This window comes from Perissodus microlepis, chromosome 7 (genome assembly GCF_051167445.1).
Source record: "Perissodus microlepis isolate ML-2025 ecotype Zambia chromosome 7, ASM5116744v1, whole genome shotgun sequence".
Taxonomy (NCBI): Eukaryota; Metazoa; Chordata; class Actinopteri; order Cichliformes; family Cichlidae; genus Perissodus; species Perissodus microlepis.
The window spans coordinates 59,692,159-59,718,424 of NC_140467.1; the positions used below are offsets into that span (position 1 = coordinate 59,692,159).

The window sequence follows — 26,266 nt, forward strand, 5'->3', positions numbered from 1 at the left end:
TGATGCAGCACTTCTCAGATCACGAGTGCTTTGCTTCCTTCAGGAGGCTGCAGGGATAAAATTGACTCAACACAGAGGTGTACATGCGCACCCAAACCCTTCAGGGTCTGAAGACGAAAGCTGATGAAGCAGCGTTTAAAACTTGCATTCTCCGAATGCCCAGCAGAGGGAGACTCCACTTGCTGTCATGAAAGTATGTTTTCATTGATGTTATTGATTTATTTATTTTTTTTATTATATTGTAGTCAAATAAAAGATAAGTCACCATATCTTGTAACTTATGCTTGACCATTCGCTACAGGTTGGGGATTATTTTTTTAAAGTCAGATGCAACAAAGTTTCCACAAGCCCAGCCCAGCTGTTGGTATATACACGCGTTGCTTTGTCTTCATGCTTAAATTGGGAAATGAAGAAAGTCTCCAGCGTCTGTCTCTGGTTTGGACGTGCAGATCAGCAACCCTGCCGTTCTGTCTGAGCCAGCACACCAAGAGCAAGTAGAGCTATAGCAGGCAGAACGCACTGCATTAATCCAATTTACCTGTAGTTGTTGCTGATATATCTCCACTTATAAACTCTAATCACTGATCACTTCCCGTGAAAGACATTACCAGTCATTCTGTGCTCTCTTACTTTCTACTAAGAAGTACATCTGTTGAATGTCTCTCTGTCTGGTAAACCAAATAGAATTCCAAATTATATCTATTAGGCACTATTTTATCTTACAGAGGTGCTTTGCTGCTTCAGGGACAAGGTGACCTGTCGGAGAAACTTGGATTCTGGCTTCTGACAGAAATCCCAAAAGGAGAACATCAAGTTGTCGGATTGTCAAATAGAGTTGGAAATCTAGTGCCAGAACAAGGATAAATCCATGTCTGAATGACTTTAAAGGAAATATTTTAGACTTTCAAAGAGCTCAGACATGCATCCCAGTGAGATGCTTTGAGATGCACACAAAACAGAAGAAATCAGGAGGCCTTGAATACTTTTTCACTGCACTGTGCTAATAATCAAACAAATAATGTCGATCTTTAAAATAAATAATAATAAATAATGTCAATGGTCCTTTAAAAGAATACCCACTATTCTGTTGTCTCTGCTTCTGGCAGGACTCCATGTAGGATGAATACTGTGCAGCAGGGATCTTATCAGCTCTAAACACACACAAAAAGTAACAAATAATCATAGTGTGGTGATGATGATCAATGTTATCACTTAAAACAACTAGAAACTTAATTAAAGAACAAACTCTGGGAATAACCTGCTGACATTTTCATCTCTCTGATAGAAACTCACTTTTTCAGCGCTTCGATGAAACTCATTCGAGCATCGACTTTCACAGGAAGCTGCAAATAAATGACAGTTCATGCATGTCATGCAACAGAAACACAACCTCACACATGAGAATGCACAGAAGAATATCGGGAGGGATAACAGGAAGCGCTTACCACTCTCGGAGTGAGCAGCGCGGGAAGGAACCGAGTCAGGAAATACGGCCTCCGGAAAATACTGTGAGAAGACCAGAGAGGACCTTCAAATAACATGTATTTTATATTTAAAACAGATTATGAGAAAAGGGCCTCCTGGGCACTGACAGGCTGACTGGTTGGTTGCTTCATGTATATTAAAAATACATGTAAAATTGAGTTATACCATTCAGATCTTCTCAAGAAAATATCACGAAGTAATCCAGATCATTCTGTGAAGTCTGTTCTTTTGTATTTTCTATCCCTTTAATGTCTTGTGTCACTTTCAGACCATTAAAGTCTCTTCGTGGTTGTCCTGCTTTCGAATAACACCTTTCAGTAGCTGCTAAATTCTTTTAAAGAAAACACCTTAAAGCTCTCTTAAGCCGAGGGTTGGGGGCCCTGGCTCCTCAGCCCTGTGTCGGGTATAAATGTGCTGTAGTTTACCTGGCCTCCATGACTGTGGCAGAGATTCTGCCTGTGCTCTCAAACAGAGACACAGCTTTGTCCACATCCTGGGCAGCCTGACACTGAGGCTGCAGACACACAAACATTGGACTATTAGTCTTATGTCAACCCAGGACTCAGCAATCCCTAATTACACCCGTGTCCACACAAAGTTTTGTGTTGCTTGTTACTTAAGACGTAGAAGATAGTTTGGGTTCTGATGCCAGTTTGCGGGTTACAGAACAGAATAACAGAGCATAGAAAACAGAAGGAGGGCACAGCATGGAATAGAATATGTATCAAAAATTAAAATTATAATAGAATATCCACTGTGTGTCACTGTTACCTGCACCGATGTACCTGCAGCCGAAACATCCTCATATAAACCCATGTCCTCCACTGACTCCTGCACACACACACACACACACACACACACCGTGATATTTAATTCATGTGTGCTACACTATTAACCACAATCCACTCACAGTGTTGTTTTTATTGTATTATATGGAAAAATCAAAGTAACACGGTGATAATGACCTTCTTCTTTCCTTTTTCTTCTTACCTTGAGGTCAGCCAGTCTGGTCTTAGCCAGTGAGACGTACTCCATCAAGAGGCTGCGGTGTTTCACAGGCACATATGGAGGGTGGAGGATGTGAACCTAGCAGGAGAAAATGACAGTGAGGTGTCAGAGCTGGGCTATTCCTCTCAGTTTCTAGCGTTTTCTTATAGTGTACACTCTCCAGGAAATGCCATAATTCTGCTAGCATTTGTTCCCAGCAGACATGTAGTTATGAATATATAAAAGTATTCATGGGCGATCTATTTTTCATAGCAGATATGTTACAAAAAGTAGAAAATAGCAGCTGAAAATGATCATTAACAAGCAAAACAAGCAAGCAGCATGAGAGCTTAGGATAGCGGCTGTTGACATCAACAAGCAGGCAACACAGAAAACCTCCTGGAGCGATTAGCATCCCCAGAACCAGAGGGGACTTTCACATGGAAATGGAAATGCTTTGTCGAGAGGTTTAAATAAGTAAAACTTAAGACTTTTTTAAGACAATTTTAATATTTAAGATATTTAAGTGGTTATTATTTCCATGTAAAAATAATGATGTTCAATGTTCAGTGAAAGTATTTGGTTAAAGTTGAAAACATAGTCAGAAATATTCTAATAAATGTTTTGACATATTGTTTTTTAATCTTTCTACAAATGGCAAATAAAAGCTTTTATCTTCTGTACATGAAGTTTTCATATCACCGTGTCCATTGAATTTAATGTTTCAACTTCAATAATTCCTCAAAATATGTGGTCGGACCTGCTGCTAAAAGGACTTCTGCTTAACCTTGAGTAGAATTGAAGTCTTAAATCTAAGAATTAATACATTTGCCGTGTGTAAACAAATGATGAATAATCTTATTTTCCACAAAAAAATATATTGCTGCATTAATGCACTCCGATAAGCATTAATATTTCAGTGCAACAGCGACTGAAGTAGCTTCAGATTTAACAAACACTGCAGCTACAGCGCTCAGGATTCAGACAAGTCAAGTGAGTTGAAAAGACTGACAAGATGCACTCACAGTAACAAAACCAGCAACATTAGTGCTACTGCAAATCAAAGCAGTCTGCACTAGCAAAACACATAAGGGAATATAAGCATATTAATACCCTGTGCATTCCTACTAAGTGTAAACTCAGAGACGTGTGGATGTCACCTTGAGGTACTGTGGAGGTTCAAAAGGCACGAGGTCGGAGAGGAACTTCAGCAGGAACACCAGCGACTTCTTACTGCTCGCATGATAGCTACTGCCACCACCGAACGACATCTGGAAAGGTAGAAAAAGATTCTGCTGGTATTAAAAATATTAAAATAAAAGGTAGAAAGCTCTCAGTGTTTCAGTCTATGGCAGAAAAGGTAATTCCCAAAACTATTAATAAACTAGAAACTATTAATGGATGTTAAAAGGCGAAACCTTGAACCAGTCGCTGTACGAGGGGAAGATGCCGGGTCCTTCCAGTCCACCCTGTCGAGCCAATAAGAAGGCGGTTATGAGGTTCTCAAGGTCATAGCCTTCGAATGCAGAGTTCAGCAGTCTGGACAGCAGCTCTATCGGAGACACAGAACAGGACAGATATCACTGTGCTCCTCTCTCTCTGAAATACTAGTTTACTGCTACAGAAACTCAATTTATTTCAATATCACTACGCTGGTTTGGAATAAAGGTTGTGCATGATTTTTCTTTAAATTTGTTTTTTCTTTTTCCTTTCACACATAAGACTTCCACCTGGCTGTGCTGATAGACCATCAGCATGCCTACCTTTGAGGCTGGGCTGGGCACAGTGGTAGTACACCAGCAGGGTAGAGAGGAAGCACAGGACATGTTTCCAGTTGACTTCATGGGTTTCCAAAACCTGCTGCAGGTGACGCAGCAGCTGCTCCACGCTGAAGACCACAGCCAGCTGTTAGAGGAACAAAACAGCACAGAACAGTTACTCAACAGTCCCTGCTGACCAATGATTTGTAAACTGTGGGTCTTTTCAGCTTTTTAGTGAAAGCGTTAATCCTAAAGAGGAAACCACTGATGTTGGTAGATAAGCGCTTGTGAGCTGGCAAAATGTGAAAGAGACAATATCATACAAAAGAAGGTCTCAAAGTTAAAAGCAACTTAATACCTAAAAGTCATAGTGAAACCAGCGTCCTGCCGCACCTTTATAATTGATCATATTGCAGTGCAAAGCTTTGTTTAACTTGTGATGAGGAGATCGTTCAGAAGAAAGTGTGCTTAAAGGGAGAAGGAAAGGAGCTAAAACCTGACTTCTAACAATCAAATCAGTAGTTTCTTTACTCCGCCTCCTCACTTAAAAACCAAATGTGGCTGATCGTTCTCGGTTGTTCCCCCAGCCTCGGGAATAGTTTACAGTCTCACATAAAGTTGACAAAAAGTTCAAAAGTATTTCCACCTATTTTTAGTTAAGAAATTAATAATAAGAAATTCACATTTAGCTTCAATTCAGACACAGAAAGAAAACAGATATAATACAGAACATGTTTTTTTCTTCTTAATCTTAATTACATGCGACAAACTGACAAACCCAGTTACGGTTACACATTTACCTGACGGAAGAGAGAAGTCAGCAAGCGGCTGGCTTTTGCAAAAGTCCACTCATTCTGCAGGGTGATTGCATCTGACACTGAGAACATATCAGTTATGTCATTTCTGCAGCATAAAAATGACTTTTAAAGATTTATTTACACCACATCAAATATCGCTGGACCTACAAGTGATTTGAGTTGTTTAGACCTTAATTTGATGCTTTTTGTGATGTTTCCTAAAAGAGTTTTTATTAACAATAAACAATAAACTTATTGTGCAATATTTATACCACATGGAGAGTTAAATAATTCATGCAAAGACAGATGTTTTATAGATGTTTGCAGATCTGTCATGTCTGAAGCAGCCAGGGATTGAACCATCAACCTTCCAGTAAGTAGATGACCTGCTCCAGGTAACCAGGCTTGATCCTGCTTAGCTTCCAAAATCAGACGAGATCGGGCACGCTCAGGGTGGTGTGACCTTTAAATAGTCATTGATCATTTATAGCTAAATAATATAAACTGATAGCTAAATGGGTATTGATTAACCCATTAAAGTAAAGTAATCACTTTCCTTAGTACTACTGATGACAGTTTAAACATCACCTGCACAAAAGGCATAAACAGACAAAAACACAGATTTTTACATTGTGATCAAATCTCAGTAACGATTTTTTTACTGTGTACTGTAGATCAAGAAAATCTTTCTGAAACTGAACTCTCAGTTCCCTCTTAAAGGTCTTGCCAGATGAATAGAAGTGGATAGGTTCCAGCTAATTTTCAACATTAAAAAAAAAAACTAAAGCCTCAGTCTGTTTGAAAGTGCCTGTGACAAGTCTTTACCTTTCAGTCGGGGCTTGTAGGTGAGAGTCTGCGTGAGGGAGTGTTTGAAGAAACGCTGAAGGCAATCAGCTGACACTGAAACTCCACACAGTGAGGCATCAAAAATCTGAATCCTGCAGAAGACACGGAGCGAGAAATTACACACTGCATGTAACACCAAGACTAAAACTGGTGTCAGGCACCGTGGTTTCAATAAAGTTTATATAAATCAAGCTCAGCATTTGACATCCAGAAGATCACCATTTCACCTGCATATAAAAAAATGAGCCGAAACCTAGAGGTTATGTTAGCGTGACTATTTGTAGGTAAGTATAAATCCCTTTGCCCGCTCTCCTGCCTTTGATTCCTGCGTTTTGTAGGAAAATCTAAAATTTAGTTTTCTTCTCTGATCTTGCAGTGACATATATATAAACGCAGGTCTCCTTTCTCAGACGGAGACCTCAATCCCAACAGTGCTGTCTGATTGCATGAAAGGTAAATAAGAAATAAATTTTAAAAACCCAGAACCAAAGCTCAGCTCCTGCTTCAGCAGACTCCAGCGTCAGACTCTCGTCCACAATATCGAGAACCCCTGAAAGACGACAGAAAGCAATAAAAAGTGTGGCTAAAAATAAAGAAAAGAAAGTACTACCTTTACACCAAGACAACAATTAACAATCGAAGAAGTCAAAAAAGATGTTTTCCGCATGCAGAAGTGTGAATCAAAGTGCTTTAGTTAATATTTTATCGACACAGGACAGGCTAGGTGGGACAAGGACACGCAGACTCACAGAAGAGCAGGTCGTCTAGAATCGAGCAGCAGAGCAGGGAGAGCCTTCTGTCTGCAGCCGCCGGATCGCGCCTCAGCTCAAAGCCTGCTCCCACTAAGACGCCAACCACACCTGAAACACAGAAGACCTTTCTTATTGTCTTCTTTAGTATAATGACCTACATTATTTCCAGACACGCTCTCTTTGAAGTAAACTTACTCTACATTTAATGTGAGACAGAGAAGATGTCCCTAATGTTCTCATATCATGCATATAGCTCTGGCTGTGAGCAAAGAAGCCCCACCCACCTGCCGCTCAAACCTTTTGTTTATGAGGGGCTGCCAATCAGAACATTTTGTTTCAGACAGTGGATGAACTGAGGGGCTGCACAAATGCCATGCAAGGAAAAGCTAATAACTGACAGGACCAAAGACCAAATCTCTAAAACCTGAAGCAGCATTAAGAACTGAACGATTTCTTGAGTGAAAGCTACAAACATATGAGCGTCTCCTACTTGACAACACTTTCTGCTGAAGCTGTTTGGTCTCCTCTTCTTCCTGTGGAGGCCTCCATCCACACAGAAGCCTCAACTGGGACACCAGCCACGATCTCACCTCTTCATCACTAAACAAAGGTAAAAAAACAAAACAAGAGGGACTGTGTGTGAGGAGTGGGAGTATTTAATCTGTCAGTACAGCCCAGATCATAAATAATCAGACAGTTACACCCTGTTTTGATCTTCATCTCTGTGAGACTGCACAGAAAGAAAATCATTAACTGATATTTCTTACCTCTCTAAAATGTACTTCAGATTGAGGATGTTGTAAGAGTGAAGATAGTAGACCATCTCCAGTTTGGGTAGCTTCTGAAAAACCCACCAAATTCTTTATTTTAGCAATGTTCACCAAGTGAAAGACTTTTTTACAAAAAACAAGAACACAGTTTCAATCTTTATTAAATATAATTCAGTCCTCAGTGTAGAAATATTAATGGAAACCAGGAAGGTTATCATGAACTACATCATCTCGCTTTTGCAGCTGTGTGCAACAACTAGAAGGTTACAGACAGAGCTTCTCCACAGAGGCCTCTCCACCAAGTTTCATGTAACTCTCCAACTTGTTTTTTAATCTTTCTGATACAGAGATAAGGCTAAATAAACTGCTGTGGCTCGGACCCAGAAAGCAGAAAGGGATGGATCCAAATGATTGATTCTTTTTTTGAGTCCAACAGAAAGTTGGTTAATATTCCACCAACAACGCTGGGCAAAGTCTAGAAAAGCAAAATAAATTAAACATATGTGGACGGTTGTTCTGTGTCAAAGTCAAAGTTTCGTTTCTCTTTTCTCACTACCTCACTGTTGCTTCATTCAAACTACACTCACCCGACTCTTTTTCATGTTCACCTTGGTCGTATCGGGTTAGACCCCCTTTGTCTCTCAGAACTTCTTTAATTCTTTGTGCCACAAATTCAACAATGTGCTGGAAACATTTCTCAGACATTTAAATTTTATTCTCCCATTCCAACACATCCCAAAGGTGCTCTAATGGACTGAGATCCGGTGACTCTGGAAGCGATTTGAGTACAGTGAAGTCATTGTCATGTTTAAAAAACCAGTTTGAGATCATTTGAGCTTTGTGACATGGTGTGTTGTCCTGCTGTAAGCAGCCGTCAGAAGATGGGTACTCCGTGGTTATAAAGGGATGGACAAGTTCAACTACAAGACACAGGTAAGCTGTGGTGTTTTTAAATGATGCCCAGTTGGTCCTAAGGGGTCCAAAGTGTGACTGACTGACTGACTGCATAGATGGCAGCAACTCTCCGCTCAAAAAGAAGTCATATGACTTTATCAAGTCAGCTGCAGAGTCCCTTGATCACACAACCTGTCCAGGGATTGTGAGTATGTGGTTTCAAAGAGCTACACCTATCTTCTCAATGGGTGATATAGCTGCTTATTTACAGTATAGAAGCTCCTGTGTGTACACACACCTGATCTCTCATGTACTCCTGCCAAAGCAGTTTGGGGCAGATGGCTCCTTGTGACAGCAATTCTCTGCTGGATTCCAACAGAACACACAGCTGGACCTGGAAGGAGGACAGGAACAGACTTAATTCGGGGAAAAAGGGATAGCTGGACTGGGCATGATAAAGAGAAATTTCAAAATTTAAAACAAGAAGGAACAGACTGTTGCTTCTTTAGCCAGAAAGTTCCAGACATTATATACAACATTATATGCAGGAAGACCATGGATGAATGCAGGAAGACCATGGATTACAAAAGGACTACAAAATGCCAGCAAAAAAAAGAATACCCTATATCGAGAATTCATAAAAAAGAGAACAATAGAAACTGAAATGAAGTATAAAACTTACAAAAATAAATTAACTAATATAATGAGATCCTGTAAAAGAGAGTATTACATTAAAAGGTTAGAACACAATAAAGATAACACAAGAGATATATGGAATGTATTAAACAGTATAATCAAAAATGAATCAAGGAATAATGATTACCCTGGGTACTTTATAGAAGGGACAAGAAGTATTAATAACATGGAAGAGATAGTAAATGGCTTTAATGAATTCTTCGTAAACATAGGGCCAAAACTGGCAGAAGAAATAAAGGTTGATGGAATAGAAAGGGACACTGGTGAAAATATTGAAAGGAATAGTAGCTCAATGTTTTTAAGAGCAGTGGAAGAGAAAGAGATTTATGACATAGTTAGAGGACTTAAGAACAAAACCAGTACAGACTGGAATGATATTGATATGTTAACAGTAAAGACGGTTATTGATGGTATTGTAAAACCATTAAAATATATATTCAACTTGTCGTTTCAAAAAGGAGTTTTTCCACAAAAAATGAAAGTTGCTAAAGTTATTCCCATTTACAAAACCGGTGAAAGGCATCATTTTACAAACTATAGACCAGTGTCAATACTCTCCCAGTTCTCTAAGATACTGGAAAAACTCTTCATAAAAAGATTTGACAGTTTTGTGGAAAAATATGAATTAATGACAGATAGTCAGTATGGGTTCAGAAGCAACAGATCAACAGCTTTGGCACTGATAGATTTAATGGAAAAGATAACGGAATGTATGGATAATAAGAGGTATGCGCTCGGCGTTTTCTTAGATCTAAAGAAGGCGTTTGATACTGTTAATCGTGAAATTCTATTAAAAAAACTGGAAAGGTACGGGTTTAGGGGAGTGGTTTTGGAATGGTTAAAAAGCTATGTAGGGAATAGGCAACAATATGTACAAATAAATGAATATAAATCTAATTTGATGGATATAGCTTGTGGAGTACCTCAAGGTTCAGTACTGGGTCCAAAAATGTTTATTATGTACTTAAATGATATCTGCAGAGTATCGGAGATTTTAAAGTTTGTAATATTTGCAGATGACACAAATATACTGTGTTCAGGTGTGGAATTGCCACAGGTTTTGGGGATGATCACACAGGAATTAACGATATTAAAGAAGTGGTTTGATATAAATAAATTATCATTGACTCTAGATAAAACCAAATTTATGTTGTTTGGAAACCAAAAGAAAAACATCAAAGTAGAAATATGTGTTGACAATGTATATTTAGAAAGAGTAAATGAAATAAAATTTCTTGGGGTGATCATTGACCACAAGCTCTGTTGGAAGCCACACATTACTTATGTTCGGGGGAAATTGGCACGGGGCATTGCCGTCCTGGGGAAAGCAAAGCATATGTTGGATCAGAAAGCACTGCACATTTTATACTGTGCTTTACTACTGCCATATATGAGCTACTGTGTAGAGGTCTGGGGAAACACATACAAAAGTAACACACAAACAATAACTATAATACAGAAAAGGGCCATTAGATTAATAAATAATGTAGGGTACAGGGACCATACAAATGCACTCTTTGTCAAAATGCAAGCTATTAAATTCCAAGACTTGGTGAAGCTTAAAACAGCGCAAATAATGTATAAAGTAAGAAATAAATTGCTTCCCAAAGAAATCTGTAAATTGTTCATAGAAAGAGAAGGTGGGTATAACTTAAGAGGGAAATGGAATTTAAAAATACAAAGTGCTAGAACAACTTTAAAAACGATGTCTATCTCAATTGCAGGAGTTAAATTATGGAACAGTCTAACAGAAGAAATAAAAGACAGTAAAAACATAAAACAGTTTAAAGTAAAATATAAAAACCTAATTTTAAATAAGTATAAGAATGAAGAAAACGGGGTTAACCCAGGACGGTAATGATGCTGGTAATGGTGTTGTGGTTCTTTTTTTGGTTTTTTTTGTTTTGGTTTGTTTGTTTTTCCATAAATTGTGTATCTGCAAATATACACATTCTGTATTTTTCATATGAAAGAAACTATACTATGGTGGGGCTTGCTAATTTCTTGTTTTTGATTTATGTATGTTTTGTTTTGTTTTGCTTTACTTTTGTTTCATATGTTGTTTGTTTAATTTAAGACACACAAAAAAAAAATTAAATGAATGAGAGATAAAACTTGAGGGGGTAGGGACAAATAAGTAAATACTTCTGCCTACTCCTTTTCAAACAAATAATGGAATGATATTTTGTAATGATTGCGAAGGCACATGTTTGAAATGTTTGAAATAAAATGAACTGAACTGAACTGAACTGAACAATATTCGTCTTTTTTGTTGCTTGTTTTTGAGCAAACCGTGGAGATCACCATGTAGATATGAAAGTTTGGCAGCTATTAACAGATGAATCCACCACTGCCTCAGGTGCTTCCCCACCATAAGCACATTAGATCAGGGGTGTCAAACTCCAGTCCTTGAGGGCCAGCCTCGTGCTTGTTTTTGAGTTTTCCCTGCCCTACCTGCTGCTGATTACCTGGATCAGGTGTGTTTTGCCAATAAGAAGCTACAAGGGCAGGTTAGTTGGAAAACAAGCAGGACAGCGGCCCTCAAGGCCTGGAGTTCGACACGTGCATTAGATGGTCAGATGCTCTGGCAGTTACTCACTCTCTGAGAGGAAGTGAGCATCTCTCTCTTTGTCTCCTCCTCCTCCTCTTCCTCCCTTTCGCTGGTTTCCTCTGTGATCTCCTTCAGTCTCTCCAACACCGTCTTCACCGACAGCACTGCCACTGGGACACCCAGCTGCACAGCTTGACGCCTCAGCTCACTCGCTATCCACACAGTGCAACACAAAACATTAACTTTATGCCACAATTACGTTGGTTTTAGGTGGCACTCAAATTCCACAAGTCACATTAAGGGATATAAAAGCACAAAACAAAAAAGAGACATCTGAAGAAGACAACAACATTTCTGATATTTTTGCACACAACTGAAGGACCACAGATTCCATTCATTATAATCACTTTCATGCAAAAGCATTTTGGCATTTTTGCCCTTCCATGGAATAGAGCTATAGAATAGCCCTTTATAGTCATTGTACATGTACAAAGAAATTTTGGGTGCGCCACATCACTTCATGTGTTTGCGCAAATGTTTCAAGACAGATTCACTGGTAACTGCAGCAATGAGCTTATTTCAGCCATTGAATCCCATCATTGATGAGAGCTGTGCACTACAGTACAGTATAATCAAGAAAAATTCAGATGTTTTGCTTTCAGCAGACACAAACATAACTGATTAAAGTGAAAATAGTTGTATTAGAGCAATGAAAACACTTTACCTAGTAAGGTGTCACGAGGGGTCACCCCAGCAGGAAAATGCATGTTTGATTTGTCAGTTTTTTACACTGAACGCGTTCCTGACGCAACCCCAGAGGGGATTTATGCCTCCAGCTGGAATCAAACCAGCATCCTTGAGCTTGCCATGACTATATATTAAGCACTACAACCTGGGATCACCTGTAATACCTGGAGTCAGTGAATAAGACCTCTTGATTATGTTTATGCTTTTGGTGCTCACCGGAGAACTTTTAAATGAATTATCTGACTGGTATTATGGCTTATTGTCATGTACAGGCCATCCAAAAAGGTTAGTGCTTCAGTTTTGGAGAGTGAAATTGTAGTATTTTATTATTCAGTTACTCTGTGTTAAGCAGCAGCTTTCCACACATTTAACAAAAGCGGCGCACAGCTCAGAGAGCATTTCAGAGTGCTCGTCTCCAACACTCACCCAGCAGTGACCCAGTGATGGTGGATGAGAGACCTTCGGACGCCACTTGATTCTTCTCTCCATCCTGATGAGAGGACAGGTTGCATGTCTCAGATTGCTACAAAAAGTGTGAAAAAACATATATGTGATATTTGCGAAATAGTGCAGAGTGAAACTCCTTCTTTTTTTTTTTTAATCTCTAAAGGCATTTCATGCACTTCCTGCAATCATTCTGTGCTTGTGTTTCCAAGTTCAAGGTTATCGTTTCTCTTTTAAACTCCTGACAGTCGTGACATTGTGCGTTGTTACATGTTCAGTCTACAGAATGGCCTAAATAAAATCTTAATGAAATGACTCAGTGTAGGCCCTTAGCTTCTCTCCCCTCACTCACCCCGACCTCTCTGAACAGGCTGCAGATGTTCTGCTGTTGCTCCAACAGCTGGATCGCTGCCTCCTGCAGCCTCTGGGCATCTGTCAGCTTAGGCCTCTTCAGCTCACGACCAGCTAGGAAGACAACAATAAAAAAAAAAACAAAATAATACTGCATGAAAGGCTTGTTTCAAAACTTTTCTATTATCTTCGTGTTCAGTGTTGACGGTGGGTGCAGCTGTCAAACTCACCGAGGAGGCTCGACAGAGTCCTTTTCTGAGACACCGACTCACACGTAGCACTCAGAGACATTTCACTCTCACTGTCCCCTCACAAAACGCCTTCACAGAACCTTCACTCAGTAATAGCGGGCAAAATAAATCGTCTTAAAACGCATTTTTTTAGCTTTTACAGTAGGCAAAATCTCTGTTTTGGTTCAAGCTTTCCTCCATGTTTCACGCGCCTGCCGCTCTTCTCTCTCATTGGTCCGGACTGCAGCCAATCAGATCCCTCCAACGGTGGGCCAAACAGAAAATATGCCGGAGTGAGTTTATAAAGGTTTGCTTTATTTCTTTAGTCTTTTCGTTTATTTTAATGGTTTTGTTTCGTTATTTTATTTATCGTCATTATTTTTTAAAGATATAAATAATATGAAAACCAAAAGGTTGAACTGTGTACATATTACTGTGTCTTTTTCTTTCAGTTGCTTCCTATAGGTGTCTCCACTGAGGAGCAGTGTCTCCACTGCTCTAATTTCACCCCCTGTATGTCCTCGTTCACAACATCCATGAACTGGTGCTGTGCAATACTACAAATTATTGTATAGATCCGATACGAAGTAAATACAGGGCCAGTATTACGAATACCATTATCAATACTTTTGACCTCTAGAGGCGGGGAGGGGGGGCACACCTGGAATGATAATGTTCTTGTCTCTAAAGCACTTTGGGTCTGCTTCTGTTGTTTAAATGTTCTATAGGCTGTGAATAAAATAGAAATGACAGTCAGTACAAAAGAGTCTCTCATTTCATAAAGAACGTTTGAGGTATATTTTATCATTACAAAAAATATTAATTAATATTTACCACCCTCCCTCCTCTGCACATTCCCAAACCATCCAAACCTTGCCTCTCCATATGGCTCACCCTGAGTTGTCCCTCTGATATTTTCAGCTGTTGGAAATTAAACAAAACCTAAATTTTAAACAAAAAGGGTTTTAAAGGTCCTTGAAACCTGCCTGCTACCATGTATCATGACCACAAACATTCAAATAGCCATGCAACCTTCTTTTCCAAGTTTTCAATCAGAGACAGCACAGCAGTACTGCCATTTACTATTATCACTATTTGCCCAAACCTTTCAACGGAGAACTCTAAGCAAGGAACTTTTCTTGCCATTTAGGAGAGCTGTTAGTGTTGGGATAAGAATACAATAAATAATTGACACAGAGCGCAGGTCATTGCTCTCGCTTCTTGGCCTCGAGATGTTTACCATGCAGGAGTCAGACAAAGAGGAGCAGTGTGATCGTTGCCTTCATTCAGAGCATATCACACCACTATAGAGTCTTTTATTTTGTGCCATTAACCTGTGTAGTAAATAACCTGACTGCATTAGATGATCCTGACTCCATGATCCCAGCTCAGTGAAGTATTTTTGAACCTGCGTGATTCAAAAAGCAAGTCGGTTCTGTGTCGCTCTGATACTTGCTCAACAACACCCTGAGTGGCTCCAATTTATCATAGCGCTCTGTATTATTAACCCCGATTCTTTTGTCCCCATGATAGAACAGAGAAAACCGACTCATAGTGTGTTAAAACATCTATATTTCTTTTTATTCAATCATCTTCCGGAAGAGAGAGACCCCTGCACAGCTCAAACGCCAGTTGCAAGAGCTCTAACATTTTTAGCTCAACATGTGTCTTATATGGTGTTATTTCTGTACTTCAGACGTCACACACGTCACACACAGTTTCAAACATTGCTTATATGGAAAGTTCCTCTTTTCTGTGTCTTATCTATTAATATGCCTGTGCACTAAAACTTCCTGTTTTTTAGTCTGGCTGAGCACTTAGTTTGTGAGTTAAAAGTGGCCTTGCTCTACAAGCCTTCATTATTAAAGTACATAAAACAATATAATAAGAAAATAAGGATACTAAGGATATTGATTTCATGACAGTATCTGTATTATTATTCTGTAATAGTCAGAATAATGTATTGTTATTCTGTACTCTTTATGAATGCTATTTTTAAATTTTATGGGTTCTTCTGCATAAATGTTAACAAGTTTTTATCAGGTTATTAACGCTTGGCATATACTAGAGTGGTTTAAAATAATCCTTCCACTGGTCCTTGGTTCAGTCCTTGAGCTTTTTTCTCTGTCTGAAATAGGCTGTTATAGCTTCTCTTTCCATAAGGCCACCTCCCGCCTACTTGTCTATTACTGTTTGTTTTGTAAAGCGGCACTACGTCTTCAATAAAAATTGTGTTTAAAAAACTGCCACAGACTTTACATTTTCAGGCATCATTTATTCTGGGTGATCTCAGGAGCCCCCCTATGAAACTGGAAGCACTGAGCGTTCTTGAGTATTTAGATGTTATCTAGCTTCTTCTGTGGGATATCTGCTATCTCTGACATGACAGAGCCACAAGTTTTTTAAAAAGCTGTCTAAATCCAGCCAATCTGAGGCTATACTATCACTTACACATAAACTGACCTCATTATTTGAAGCTTTAGCCAGGTTTAATATGAACATACATTGTTGGAACTGTATATATGGTAGAAAATAAGGGAAATGCTTAATCTTATTATGATGCTATTTTCCAATAACTTCTGACTGTGCATTGTAAATCTCACTTCACCTGCACCTTCTAATGATATGGTTACAAACTCTGTATTTTTTTTTTCAATGAGTTTAATCCACTCGTGCACAAAGCAGCAGAAGTAAAGTGAATACAACATGTCACAAAGCATTGACTTTTCCTCCATTTCCTCTTTGCCAGATTTCAGCTGCGAAGTTCAGTACTTGAAGAAATGTTCAAAGGCTGAACTTGAGTAAAAGTACTCCACATTTAAAGTATACATATACACATTGTTTATGTAGAATGAAAATAAAGGGCTATTCTATTCTATTCTATTCTGATCTGTCAGGTGTTACATTCTTCTTCTTCACAGAGAACTTTAAAACAGAAAATTCTCCAGAATAAAACAATTACTCTATTTCAGGATGATGAATTAAAGAGGTAAAAAACAAACAAACCGAAAGCATTTCATTTTTATAAAAGCATAAAAAGGTGACTTAAGTAAAGAAAACTCTTTTTGCATGTTTATGCTTGATGAAGCTGTACAGTTATACTATTACCAGACTAGTATTTACAGTAATCAGGGCACACAGCGTAAAAGGAGAGGCGTTACTGTAATGTAAGTATCTTTGTTTTCATACAGCATTTTTGTCAGCGTACTGTGAGAGTTACATGTTCAATATTTCCCAAGGTACTGCAATACCGTTCAATATAAGCTTAGCAATTATTTCTTTGTTGTACTGACCTTATGGCGTTGGAAAGCCTGTTTATTTCCCCGTCAGTGGTGCCACATTAATAAGAAAAATGCATTTGTGGGTTGAGAAGCAGAGTTGAGAAGCAGAGTTGAGAAGCAGAGTTGAGTATTTAGGTTGCGCCCATGAAAAACTCTGCCAAATCTTCTCTACCAGTGCCAAACACAAATTGATCTTTATTTGTTGTTGTTTATTGATTTGGATGATTAAAGTCTGAACAAACAATACATACAGGTCATTTAACAAGTTCTTAATTTAACAGACAAGGACCACAGAGGCATGTGGAAGAACCATACACTGCTAGAACAGCCTGCTGGTCACCTGCTTGTTCACACGCTGCAGTTGGGTGCATCCCATTTTTTCAACCAGCATTTTTCTCAATTCAACCAATGCAGTTGTGTTGGTCACTCTACCACAAAGAGCATGTTCAAGCTGACCCCACAAGTGTTCGGTGGGATCCTAGTAGCCCTGTAAGGCTGGAGACTGGCTGCATGCAGTCCTTTCCGGATTGTCTGGGTATAGAGCGGTCAGCCATATCGTTCTGCAAACCTCGATTGTAAATATGTAGAAGAAGCCTACAGGTCCTAAGTGCTGACAGGGCGAAGAAACTGTCTTCTTGTGGTGTTGCCTTCTTGAGAGGCCTGTCGGGGATCCCCCTTTATATAGAACCTGGCATTTACTCTGGAGATGGTACCATGGCTCACTCCAAATAATGCTACAACCTGCTTTTGGGCAACACCACCTAGATGTAGGGACTGATTGGTCCCTGTCCAGATCAGTCAAAGGTGGCATGCTTCTCCAGTGTGTATGTTTCCTGGTTTCTGTATATAAAAAATTTATTTACTGCCAAGGTCTAAAAATGGGAAGCCAGTGCTTAAGTTTTTGTAATGGCCAGCAGGGGGCAACTCTTGTTCCTTTAAAAAGAGCTCTAATTATTTGGAAGTGTATCAGGGAATGACCCTTGATCTGTGACCTCAGTATTTACTTACCCAATGACTCTATGGTCTCAATCCTGTAATCGAGTGTCACTTTAAAAACTGACAGGTTGACCTGTACCCCACAGCAGGCCATGTCATAACTTCATTATAATGTTTTAACTTTGTAAACACAGCTGAGAGGTCCAGTTCATTCTCAACACAGTTTTATTCTGGAACATTTTTCACACTATGGTCTAAAAACAGATACCATAAACCATAAACATGACATCAGTTACATTTTTGAATACACAGAACACAATTTAAAAAAAGGCACGAGAGGGAAGGGGAAGATTAAAATGGCAGAGACTCCACAGGGTTAATAGTTGAACAAATATGATTTTCACTCACATCAGGAGTGGCCTGCTGAGTGCCACACCTTACCAAATCGCGCTGTAACAATGACTGTACAGCAGCAGGCTCCATCTAGTCTTCGGTTTAGATCTACCTCACTTCCTTTCCCCTCAGCCACTCATGTGTTTTCTGGATTTCCCAGTTTTATTGCTGCAGAGCAGGCAGCAGGAAAACCATCCCATGGGAGCCAGTGAAAGGAACTCATGAAAACTTAATGCAGTGGTTCCTCATGAATTTTTAAGAGCCCTCTCTTCCCATTGTGGCGCTAATGTGCAGGATAGGAATATAAACAGTAGTGCTGATGTTCAGAGAGGAGTTTATCTGCAACAGCAGCAGCAAGGCAGCAAGACTGAGCGTCATCACCTGTCAGCCTCCTTAAGAACAGCCCCAACTGATACCTCAGGGCACAAACACACACGCAGCACTAGGCCTGTCAGTCATAACTAAATCCTAACCTGAACCTAAAGCTTTCCTGACCCGAAGCTGACCTTAATATACCACACACCTAAAGCTCACCTTAGAGTCAACCTATTCTGATTTTTATTATTTTCTGTCGATATTAGATGTTAAGCATGCTCAAAGTTTCAGCATATGTATCAATATCCCTGTGAGCTAAAACTTCCTACCTATGATCTGTATCAAGAATGGATATCCCTAAAATTGCCATTTCAGGGAAAGAGATCAAGCTCTGAGCACAGAAGCTCTATTTGCTGCCCAGATCTTCTGTTTGCAAGGGGAAGCCAATCAAAATAAAGCTGGGTTAAAAGGAGACACTAAGATATATAAGCATTATTTTAAACTGTGTCATGTATTGGTACTCTGAGTCCAAGAATAAAAATGTATAATAACACATTATACATAATAATAAAAACAGGAAATAACCTGTATTATGCTTACCAGAGTCCACTAAAGGAAGTTAAATCTTGCTCAGTGTGGCTGTGCTACCTTATGAGTAACACACACATTCAGAGATGGTGGCTCACCTCTGATTCAGACAGAAGCTATCACTGAAGGTCCAATGACTGACTGGATCTGGACTTCCTGTGTGAGGAGGAAAAGGGATCACATGACGTTAATGTTAGCTAACATCATGTGACAGAGAATGTTCTGGTCCTATCTGCAGATTTTCTCACAGACTTTAGTTATTTTTTATGTGTTCTACGTTATTACTACCAGCCATAACAGATATTGTTATTGTAAACTATGGAACTATTAATCATAAGAGATCATGAAAGAGAACTATTTATTTGATACGTTTCCATCTCACGTTAGAAAAGACAGAACAGAAAACACTTTAGTAACTTTTAATGAGTTACTAAAGTGTTCTTATTTTACTAGATCCAACTGTAGCTTTTTTACTTCCACACTGATTAGTTTGGCCTACGTTGAATGGCTCTCTAATGCTCCTACTTATCAGAGTAATCACTTACCTTATCAACTGCCCTCATGACCTCGTGTGGGGTCCTACCGGGCTCAGTCTTTTGACCTGTTTTATGCACATTACAAGCGTCCTGATATCGCTATGTCAATTATTGCCAGCTGCATTTTTTAGAAAAACACAAGTCCAGATTCCCTTTAGATACCCAACACGAATGAGTTAGCTAGAAATCTGAGCATTATTTCCCATCACCATCTCAGTTTCAACCAGCATGTCAGGTCTCGTGCAGTCCTGCTTTATACAGATTAGAAATACTACCAGTGTACGATCAATGCTTCAGAATAATACAACTGAACACATATCCACACCCTCATTTGCTCCTCATTAGATTATTGCAATTCATTGTGTACAGGCCTGAATGACGCAGCCGTTTCCTGTCCACACTCAGCGCAGGAAATGCATCACTCCAGCCTCCCATTCGCTACAGAATCCAGTTAAACATCATACTCATTATTTTCAGATCACTTCATGCTATAGTTCCACTTTATATTTCAAATTCCTAATCAAATGTCCTAACACCTTATGCTGCCCACTCCCCTCAGCTCTGAGAATCAGTTACTCTTATCAATCTGAAACAAAGGTGACAACACACCACAAAAACACCATATCTGTCACAGATGATTGTGACATACATATTTGATGCTATCTCTCTCTGAATACTGTGGAGGTGTGGTCACCTGCTGCACCTGTGATCTCGTTAAATACCTGTCTAACATCATTCCAACTCTCCTGCAGTGTTTTTTTTCTTCACTTTTGTCAGTTTATTTCACCTGTTTGTGGTAACTTCATGCTCTTGGAAAAACATTTGTTGCTTTAACCTGCACTTACTTACTGCCAGTACTTTTGTATATTTACCTGCCTGCATCAGAGTAAAAGGGTTACATATACAAACTTGGTAAACTGCTGAAATCACTCTATTTGTAAATAAATCTGTTGACCTGATCCACTTGGTTTTGTTATCATCTTAGTACTAAAACATGACGCTGGTGTGTTCCCGTGTCAGGATTACCTGCATTTTAATGTAATTACATTTTATTTTTTCCCGGTTTTGCTTTTTAGCTCACATGTTAAGCTAAGTGAGAAGTAAATTAACACTTTTTGGCATACTTGTACTTTACTGAAGTAATCCAGTACTATAACACTTTTACACTAAAACATTTCAGGAAACAATACTTTACTTTTTACTAGATTTATTTGCAGTTCTATTACGTATTTAGCATTTGCTTTTTGTCTAAAAATGCAGTTGTGGATGCAACTACAGTTAAGATAATCAATCCTTTAGAGCAGGCAAATTATATTAATTAAGGTATGAATTATTATTCAGTTCAGTAATAATTAAATTAAACTGTTCTTGAAATGTGATTTATTTTATTAATTTTAATAAAATGAAATTATCCTTGTGCTACTATACATGCAGCAATTTTTGCTAATTGTTCTACAGAAATAAAATTTACTATTATTAATCAGGTAGCCTATTTTTAAAAAACTAATTCTTCTCCTACGTATTATTATTAGTCGTAGTAGTGGTAAAAGTTTTATTGTTGTTACTCAAAAGCAATACAAAAGTAAAAATATAAATCAATTAAATAATAAAAATAAATAAAAACACATTTAATATTTAATTATATTAATAATTATTATTTCCTTATATATTTTTAATTTAATATTTTTCAAAACAAATATTACTTTAAAAAAAATTTATGAATGTTTACAAATCAGTTAAAGGCAAAACCCCCTCTCCGTTCTCTGAATGCGTAACAGTCAAAGAGGCTTATATTGTGACAAAGGTTCATTTTCATTGACTGCATAATTGCATTTACACTTATCTGGGTCACATTTGGCCTCTGCTGGCTAAACGAGACATGTTTTAATATTAGAGGGAAGAAAAAAGCAGTCGTGACTCAGACATCCCATGTTTCTCTTCTTCTTCTTTTGGTGGTTGTTCTGTAAGAAACGTGGCTCTCTTGGCCTCGTGCTCCTCTGCAAGTTGAAGCAGAGGTCTGGCACTTTTACAGCTGCACCTCCCTCCTGAGAGCCCTCTGAAATCTGCAGCAGGCCTGGCCTTTGTTTTTCCACCACAAATCACTCCCAGAGAGTTTCCTAATGAAGGCACATAAAAGCCTGGTGCTGTAAACAGGAAATGCACATCTAAACTTACATGTTTTGCAAAAGAGCTGCAGGAAGGGGAGTTTCTGTGGTGCTGTGCAAACTCTGAATTTCGAGCTTGCATTCAATACTTCAGTCAGCCAGAGTGAGTTTTTTGAGGTTTCGGGAAGTCACACACAAAAAAATCCAAGCTCACCTGTAACACTACAACAGTTCAGAAAACTGGTTTTGTTTCCTTTTTTACACTTTTATCATCAGCCCAAGTGAGGCGTGTTGTGCTTCAAGCACTAAAAAAACACAACAATCATTTGGAAAACCTCCCAGCAGCACGTTTTTCAGAGACAGCCACCCGTAGGGTAAACACTAAAGCTTTTTATATGATGTTGCAATTGTGTCAAAATTATGTACAGACGTGGCAAACGCGTGCCGTCTTTTCAGCTTCGGTTCGCTTCAGCTGTGACAAAGAAAGCCTGGCTATGTGGAACTTCACTGGACAAACAACACGGGGAAATTAGAGGAAGTGTAACATGATGGATTGACACACACAAATACTTTTTTAGGAAAGCAAAATCACAGCACGACGGTATATTTGTCGAAACCGTTTCATCAAAGGCGAAATACAGACAAATGTTTGGTCGCTTATGCAGTCGACATGAAGTGAATGTGAATTTTGGCACAGCTGGGACCTCATAAACTTCAAACTTGATGTTTTTGGATAATGTAACACGGTCACCGATTCCTCGATTTTATCAATCTCTTATTATAGTAGATGATTAAATTGTCTCAACACTAAAAGCAAGACAAACTAAACCCTGTTGACCCCACTGTAGCAATAAATCTGAATATAAGTAAACACTGTTTGTAAAAGTAAAAATCTTACTGTCACACTTGCACTTATATGAAGAATATCACTCATATGTGCTTGAAGGAGAGTTACAGTGTCTGTGAAATCCTGGTGCACTAACACCAAGGTGCTACTGGAGCCATCTGGTGTGCTGTTCAGTGGTTTCAAATATATTTGCTTCCTCTAAGCACATCAATGTACCACACTTTGTCCTAATTACATATGAATGGCTTAGCCCAAAGAAAGCCCCTCACTGTGTGGTTGATTACACAATTTGAAAGAGGCAAAAACGAAAGTTTGAGTATTAAAACACTCAACAGTTAGTTTCATCATCTTCACGTCAAAGCGAAACCAAACATTTATAAAGGTCGTGACTGTGTGAAAGCAGCCTGGCTTCCGTTAACTTCAACAAACAGCCTGTTGGGCCTCAGAGGGCACTGACCTGTTTGGTAGGTTTTCTCTGGCACATGCTCACATGCATGCATACACACACACTCAACAAACCAAGTTCTGCTTTAACAAGAATTTGTTTTTATTGACTTTTTCTGAATTTCTCCTTGCAAATATTCAAGTACATGGATTTAAAGATCCCGGACACACAATCAGAGGCAAATACTTTCAAAATAATTTCACCATGTTCCTGTTTGAGTCACAAAAGTTTCCACTTTAACCCCACCCCCCAAAATGTCCCCCTCCACAGGCTAAGACACATGGACCGCTTGTAAACATGATACAAATATCAGTCTTTGCTTTTTGATCACAAAAAAAAGTAATCTGGTAGAAAAATATCTTTTCTTTTAATAGGGATTTGTCTTCTTAAGAATATTTACATTTACCTCACAGTATAATCTTATCTGAAAAAGTACATACTGGAAAATAAACACAAAAAGGGGTAAAAGGCCTTTGGTTTTCATGAAAAAAAAAAAAAAAAAAATACCAAAACGACAACAAAAAAGTCCCATAAAAAGTCAATTCACTGTCCTGTGTACAACAACAGTGATGTTGGGTTGGTGATTGTTGGGCGTCTTGAGGCTGAGACAGAGGGACACCAGCTTTCCACAGGATTCAAAGGGTTCATTCTTCAAAAAACGTTAAGAGCAAAACTGCAGCTACAATCAGGCGTCGCTCCTGGGGACGGCCGAGCCGCACAGCCTCCGCTGGGTGACGTATCCCAGCACGATGAGCAGCATCTCCGAGGTGCTGCTTAGGGCCACGATGAAGGGCGCCTGCGACGCAAAGTCCGCCTCCAGTCGCCGGAAAGACAGCTGCATGACCGCGAGAGCCAGCAGGCTGTTCTGGACGCCCACCTCGATGCTGACCGTCTTCCTCTGTGGCGGAGAAAGGCCCGCCAGCTTGGCCAGGACAGCCCCGACCACCAGGCCCAGCAAAGGCACCGTAATCCCAACGACCACGATTTGGGGCTGGACGTTAGCCAGGATGGACGCTCCCATTTGGTAGGCCATGAAGATGCCGCCCACAATGAGCACGAAGCTGAAGGGTTGGATGAGCGCCAGCAGGACGCGAGTGAGGGCAGGCAGCCGCAGCTTCACCAGCATGCCCAGTGAGATGGGGATAGCGATGAACAGCAAGGTGCCCAGGATCTTCACAAAGGGCACGTGCAGGGCAGCATGGACACCCAGAAGCCAACCGTACAGGGCTGACGACAAAGGCATGGCTGCCGCCGCCACCACTGTGGAGACCAACGTCATGGAGATGGCTAGGGTGACGTCGCCTCCGAGCAGCAGGCTGTACAGGTATCCTCCCCCTCCACCTGGGGCAGAACAGGTGATGACCAACCCCAGAGCGAGTGCCTTGGGCAGTGAGGCCAACTGGGACACACAGTAGGCATATAAAGGCATCACCAGGAACTGACCCAGTGCGCCTAGGAGCAACGGCATGGGGCTCTTCAGCAGGCCCCGCAGCACCTCCACCTCCACCTTGCACCCAAAGGCACACTTGTTGACAAAGATGAGGGGCAGCAAGGCAAAAAGCACGGGGTTCTCAGAGAAATGGGACAGACCACCCGACTGGATGAGCCGGGTGGCCGGGTCATCCTCACTGGGCTCCACTTTGATGCAGTAATCTGTCCTCTCCTCAATCAGAACCGGCACCGAGCCCTGGTCCAGGTCCAGCAGCTGGATCTGCAGCTGAGCCCTGCCCGGCAGCCCAGAGCGGATGTTGATAATGTAGCTCTGAGCCTGTCCTCCGTGGCCGCCGTCCGTCACGTTGATTATCGAGAGCACCTCTGGTTCCAAGGACTGAACTCTCACAGTCTGCTTTAAGCTCTGGCGGCCCGTCCTGGCGGCCGCAGCGCTCCGGTATCGGCTGGAGATTACAATCACGCCGTTGGTGTATTCAGGGAACTCGAACTCCTGCAATGACCCGTCCCCGATTGTGATATACCTGCTGCTGCTGTCGGCCGTCGCGTTGGTCCTGTTGCTGCCATCGACAGTGAGGTTTCCGGTGGCCCACGCCCGGTCCGATCCGCCGGTAATAAGGAAAAGACAGCAGAATGTAAAGATCGTCCTCATGGTACTGGCGGATGAGGGGCGGAGGGACGCGGCAGCAACACGCTTCTCCCCCGCCAGTGGCCTCCCCAGACGGTTATACCGCCGCCCTTTCACACCCGGGCGACCAACTTCTCATTCTAGTCTCCGAGATAAGAGCACAGCGCGGGCTGCCGGCTTCACATCTCGTCTGGTTCCCATTTTGTCGCTGCCTTTATACCGGAACCTAAACATCACCCCGCCCAGCCTCGTCGGGGCACAGCTCTCCGGCGGCAGCCCCGGGAAGAAAACACTCGCACAGGTCTCCTTTTGGCTACTCGCTGCTAAGATGTCGGTCACGCTGAAGCACACCCGCACCGTTTTCTTCCGTCCTTTTTGTCTCTCCGGTTGGTGAAAACAGAAAACATCGTAGCTTCGCAGCCGTTTGTTTGCTGCTCAATGATGTTTTGGTGAAGCGAACGTGCACGAACAGGGTGTACTTCCGGGCAAGGGATGTCAAAATAAAAGCTAAAAAAAAGAAAACTTCACTTTCACCCTTAGTAAACATAAAGAAAAATTTTGGAATTAAAATCCATCTGAATTAAATCAAATAAACACACTACTGTTTAAGTTGGGGTGTATTAGGGATCTGTTCTGACCCCCTTTTTGTTTATAATGATAACGACAGACTGACAGAGGAGGCCAGGCAGACATTTCTGCTGACTATGATGTTCGCAGATGACATTGTTCTTCATAGTGGGAGTAGGGAGCAGGTGGAAGAGAGCCAGGAGAAATGGAGGTAGATGAATGCAAGACAGAATACAGGTGTGTAGCAGTGAAGCTGCAAGGAGCAGAGGCAGTGAACATAGTTGAGTATCAACCATCCAAAGCAGTGCACAGTCCACAAGACACGTGAAGAAGAAAGTGTAGGCAGGTGGAGACAAGTATCGGGGGGATTTGTGACAGAAGGATGGCAGCAAGAGTGAAAAGGAAGGTTTACGAGATGACGGTCAAACCTGCTATGATGTATGGTGGGACGAACAGATAAAAATGATAAGATTTCCATTAGGAGCGACCAGGATGGATAGGGTTAGAAATGAGTACAGTACATCAGTGGCACAGCTCAGGTTGAGCAGTTTGATTTTGGGTGAAAGACTTGCTGAGAAATTTTCCTACTGAAAAACAGAATTTTGTGTGCCTGTTAAATTGCTTTATGTTACATGTTAAAAATTCTTTGTCATCTGAAAATATTAGTTAATCAGCAACTTAAAAAAAAAAAAAAGAACTCTGTTAGTGTCAATTTTATGCTTAGCTCAACTAAAATGAATAATTAACAATGATAACATAACAACATAAAACATACTCACCAAATTCTGCCAGTTCACAGGTGTGTTATAATATAAAGCACCTTGAGGTGACTGTTGTTGTGATTTTGCGCTATATAAATAAAACTG

General features: G+C 40.3%; 2 protein-coding genes across 4 annotated transcripts in view; both read right to left on the bottom strand.

Moving 5' to 3' along the window:
- The window catches only part of fanca (FA complementation group A), a 25,781-nt gene extending 12,254 nt beyond the window's left edge, over nt 1-13,527 (bottom strand). For 2 of the 3 annotated variants that reach the window (XM_084936323.1, XM_084936322.1), the window contains exons 1-20: nt 13,311-13,527; nt 13,082-13,194; nt 12,712-12,808; nt 11,587-11,750; nt 8,590-8,685; nt 7,395-7,468; nt 7,118-7,227; nt 6,625-6,735; nt 6,362-6,425; nt 5,855-5,967; nt 5,033-5,109; nt 4,236-4,377; nt 3,891-4,024; nt 3,633-3,743; nt 2,476-2,571; nt 2,257-2,316; nt 1,911-1,999; nt 1,446-1,506; nt 1,294-1,343; nt 1,081-1,151 (exon numbers count right to left, since the gene is read on the bottom strand). In XM_084936323.1, the coding sequence (XP_084792449.1) occupies nt 1,081-1,151; nt 1,294-1,343; nt 1,446-1,506; nt 1,911-1,999; nt 2,257-2,316; nt 2,476-2,571; nt 3,633-3,743; nt 3,891-4,024; nt 4,236-4,377; nt 5,033-5,109; nt 5,855-5,967; nt 6,362-6,425; nt 6,625-6,735; nt 7,118-7,227; nt 7,395-7,468; nt 8,590-8,685; nt 11,587-11,750; nt 12,712-12,808; nt 13,082-13,194; nt 13,311-13,371 (1,894 nt within the window). In that variant the 5' untranslated portion in view covers nt 13,372-13,527. The remainder of the gene's footprint in view (nt 1-1,080; nt 1,152-1,293; nt 1,344-1,445; nt 1,507-1,910; nt 2,000-2,256; nt 2,317-2,475; nt 2,572-3,632; nt 3,744-3,890; nt 4,025-4,235; nt 4,378-5,032; nt 5,110-5,854; nt 5,968-6,361; nt 6,426-6,624; nt 6,736-7,117; nt 7,228-7,394; nt 7,469-8,589; nt 8,686-11,586; nt 11,751-12,711; nt 12,809-13,081; nt 13,195-13,310) is intronic. The other variant, XM_084936324.1, reaches the window with a different exon arrangement.
- A 9,307-nt stretch (nt 13,528-22,834) lies between these two features.
- slc10a3 (solute carrier family 10 member 3) lies at nt 22,835-26,054 on the bottom strand. Its single transcript, XM_084936327.1, has one exon. It carries the CDS (start codon nt 24,855-24,857, stop codon nt 23,442-23,444), a length of 1,416 nt encoding a protein of 471 aa, XP_084792453.1. The 5' UTR covers nt 24,858-26,054; the 3' UTR covers nt 22,835-23,441.
- Between the last annotated feature and the right edge of the window lie 212 nt (nt 26,055-26,266).

Excerpts from the sequence above, each read along its gene's own strand:
- slc10a3 (XM_084936327.1), bottom strand. The coding sequence starts at position 24,857 with ATGAGGACGATCTTTACATTCTGCTGTCTTTTCCTTATTACCGGCGGA.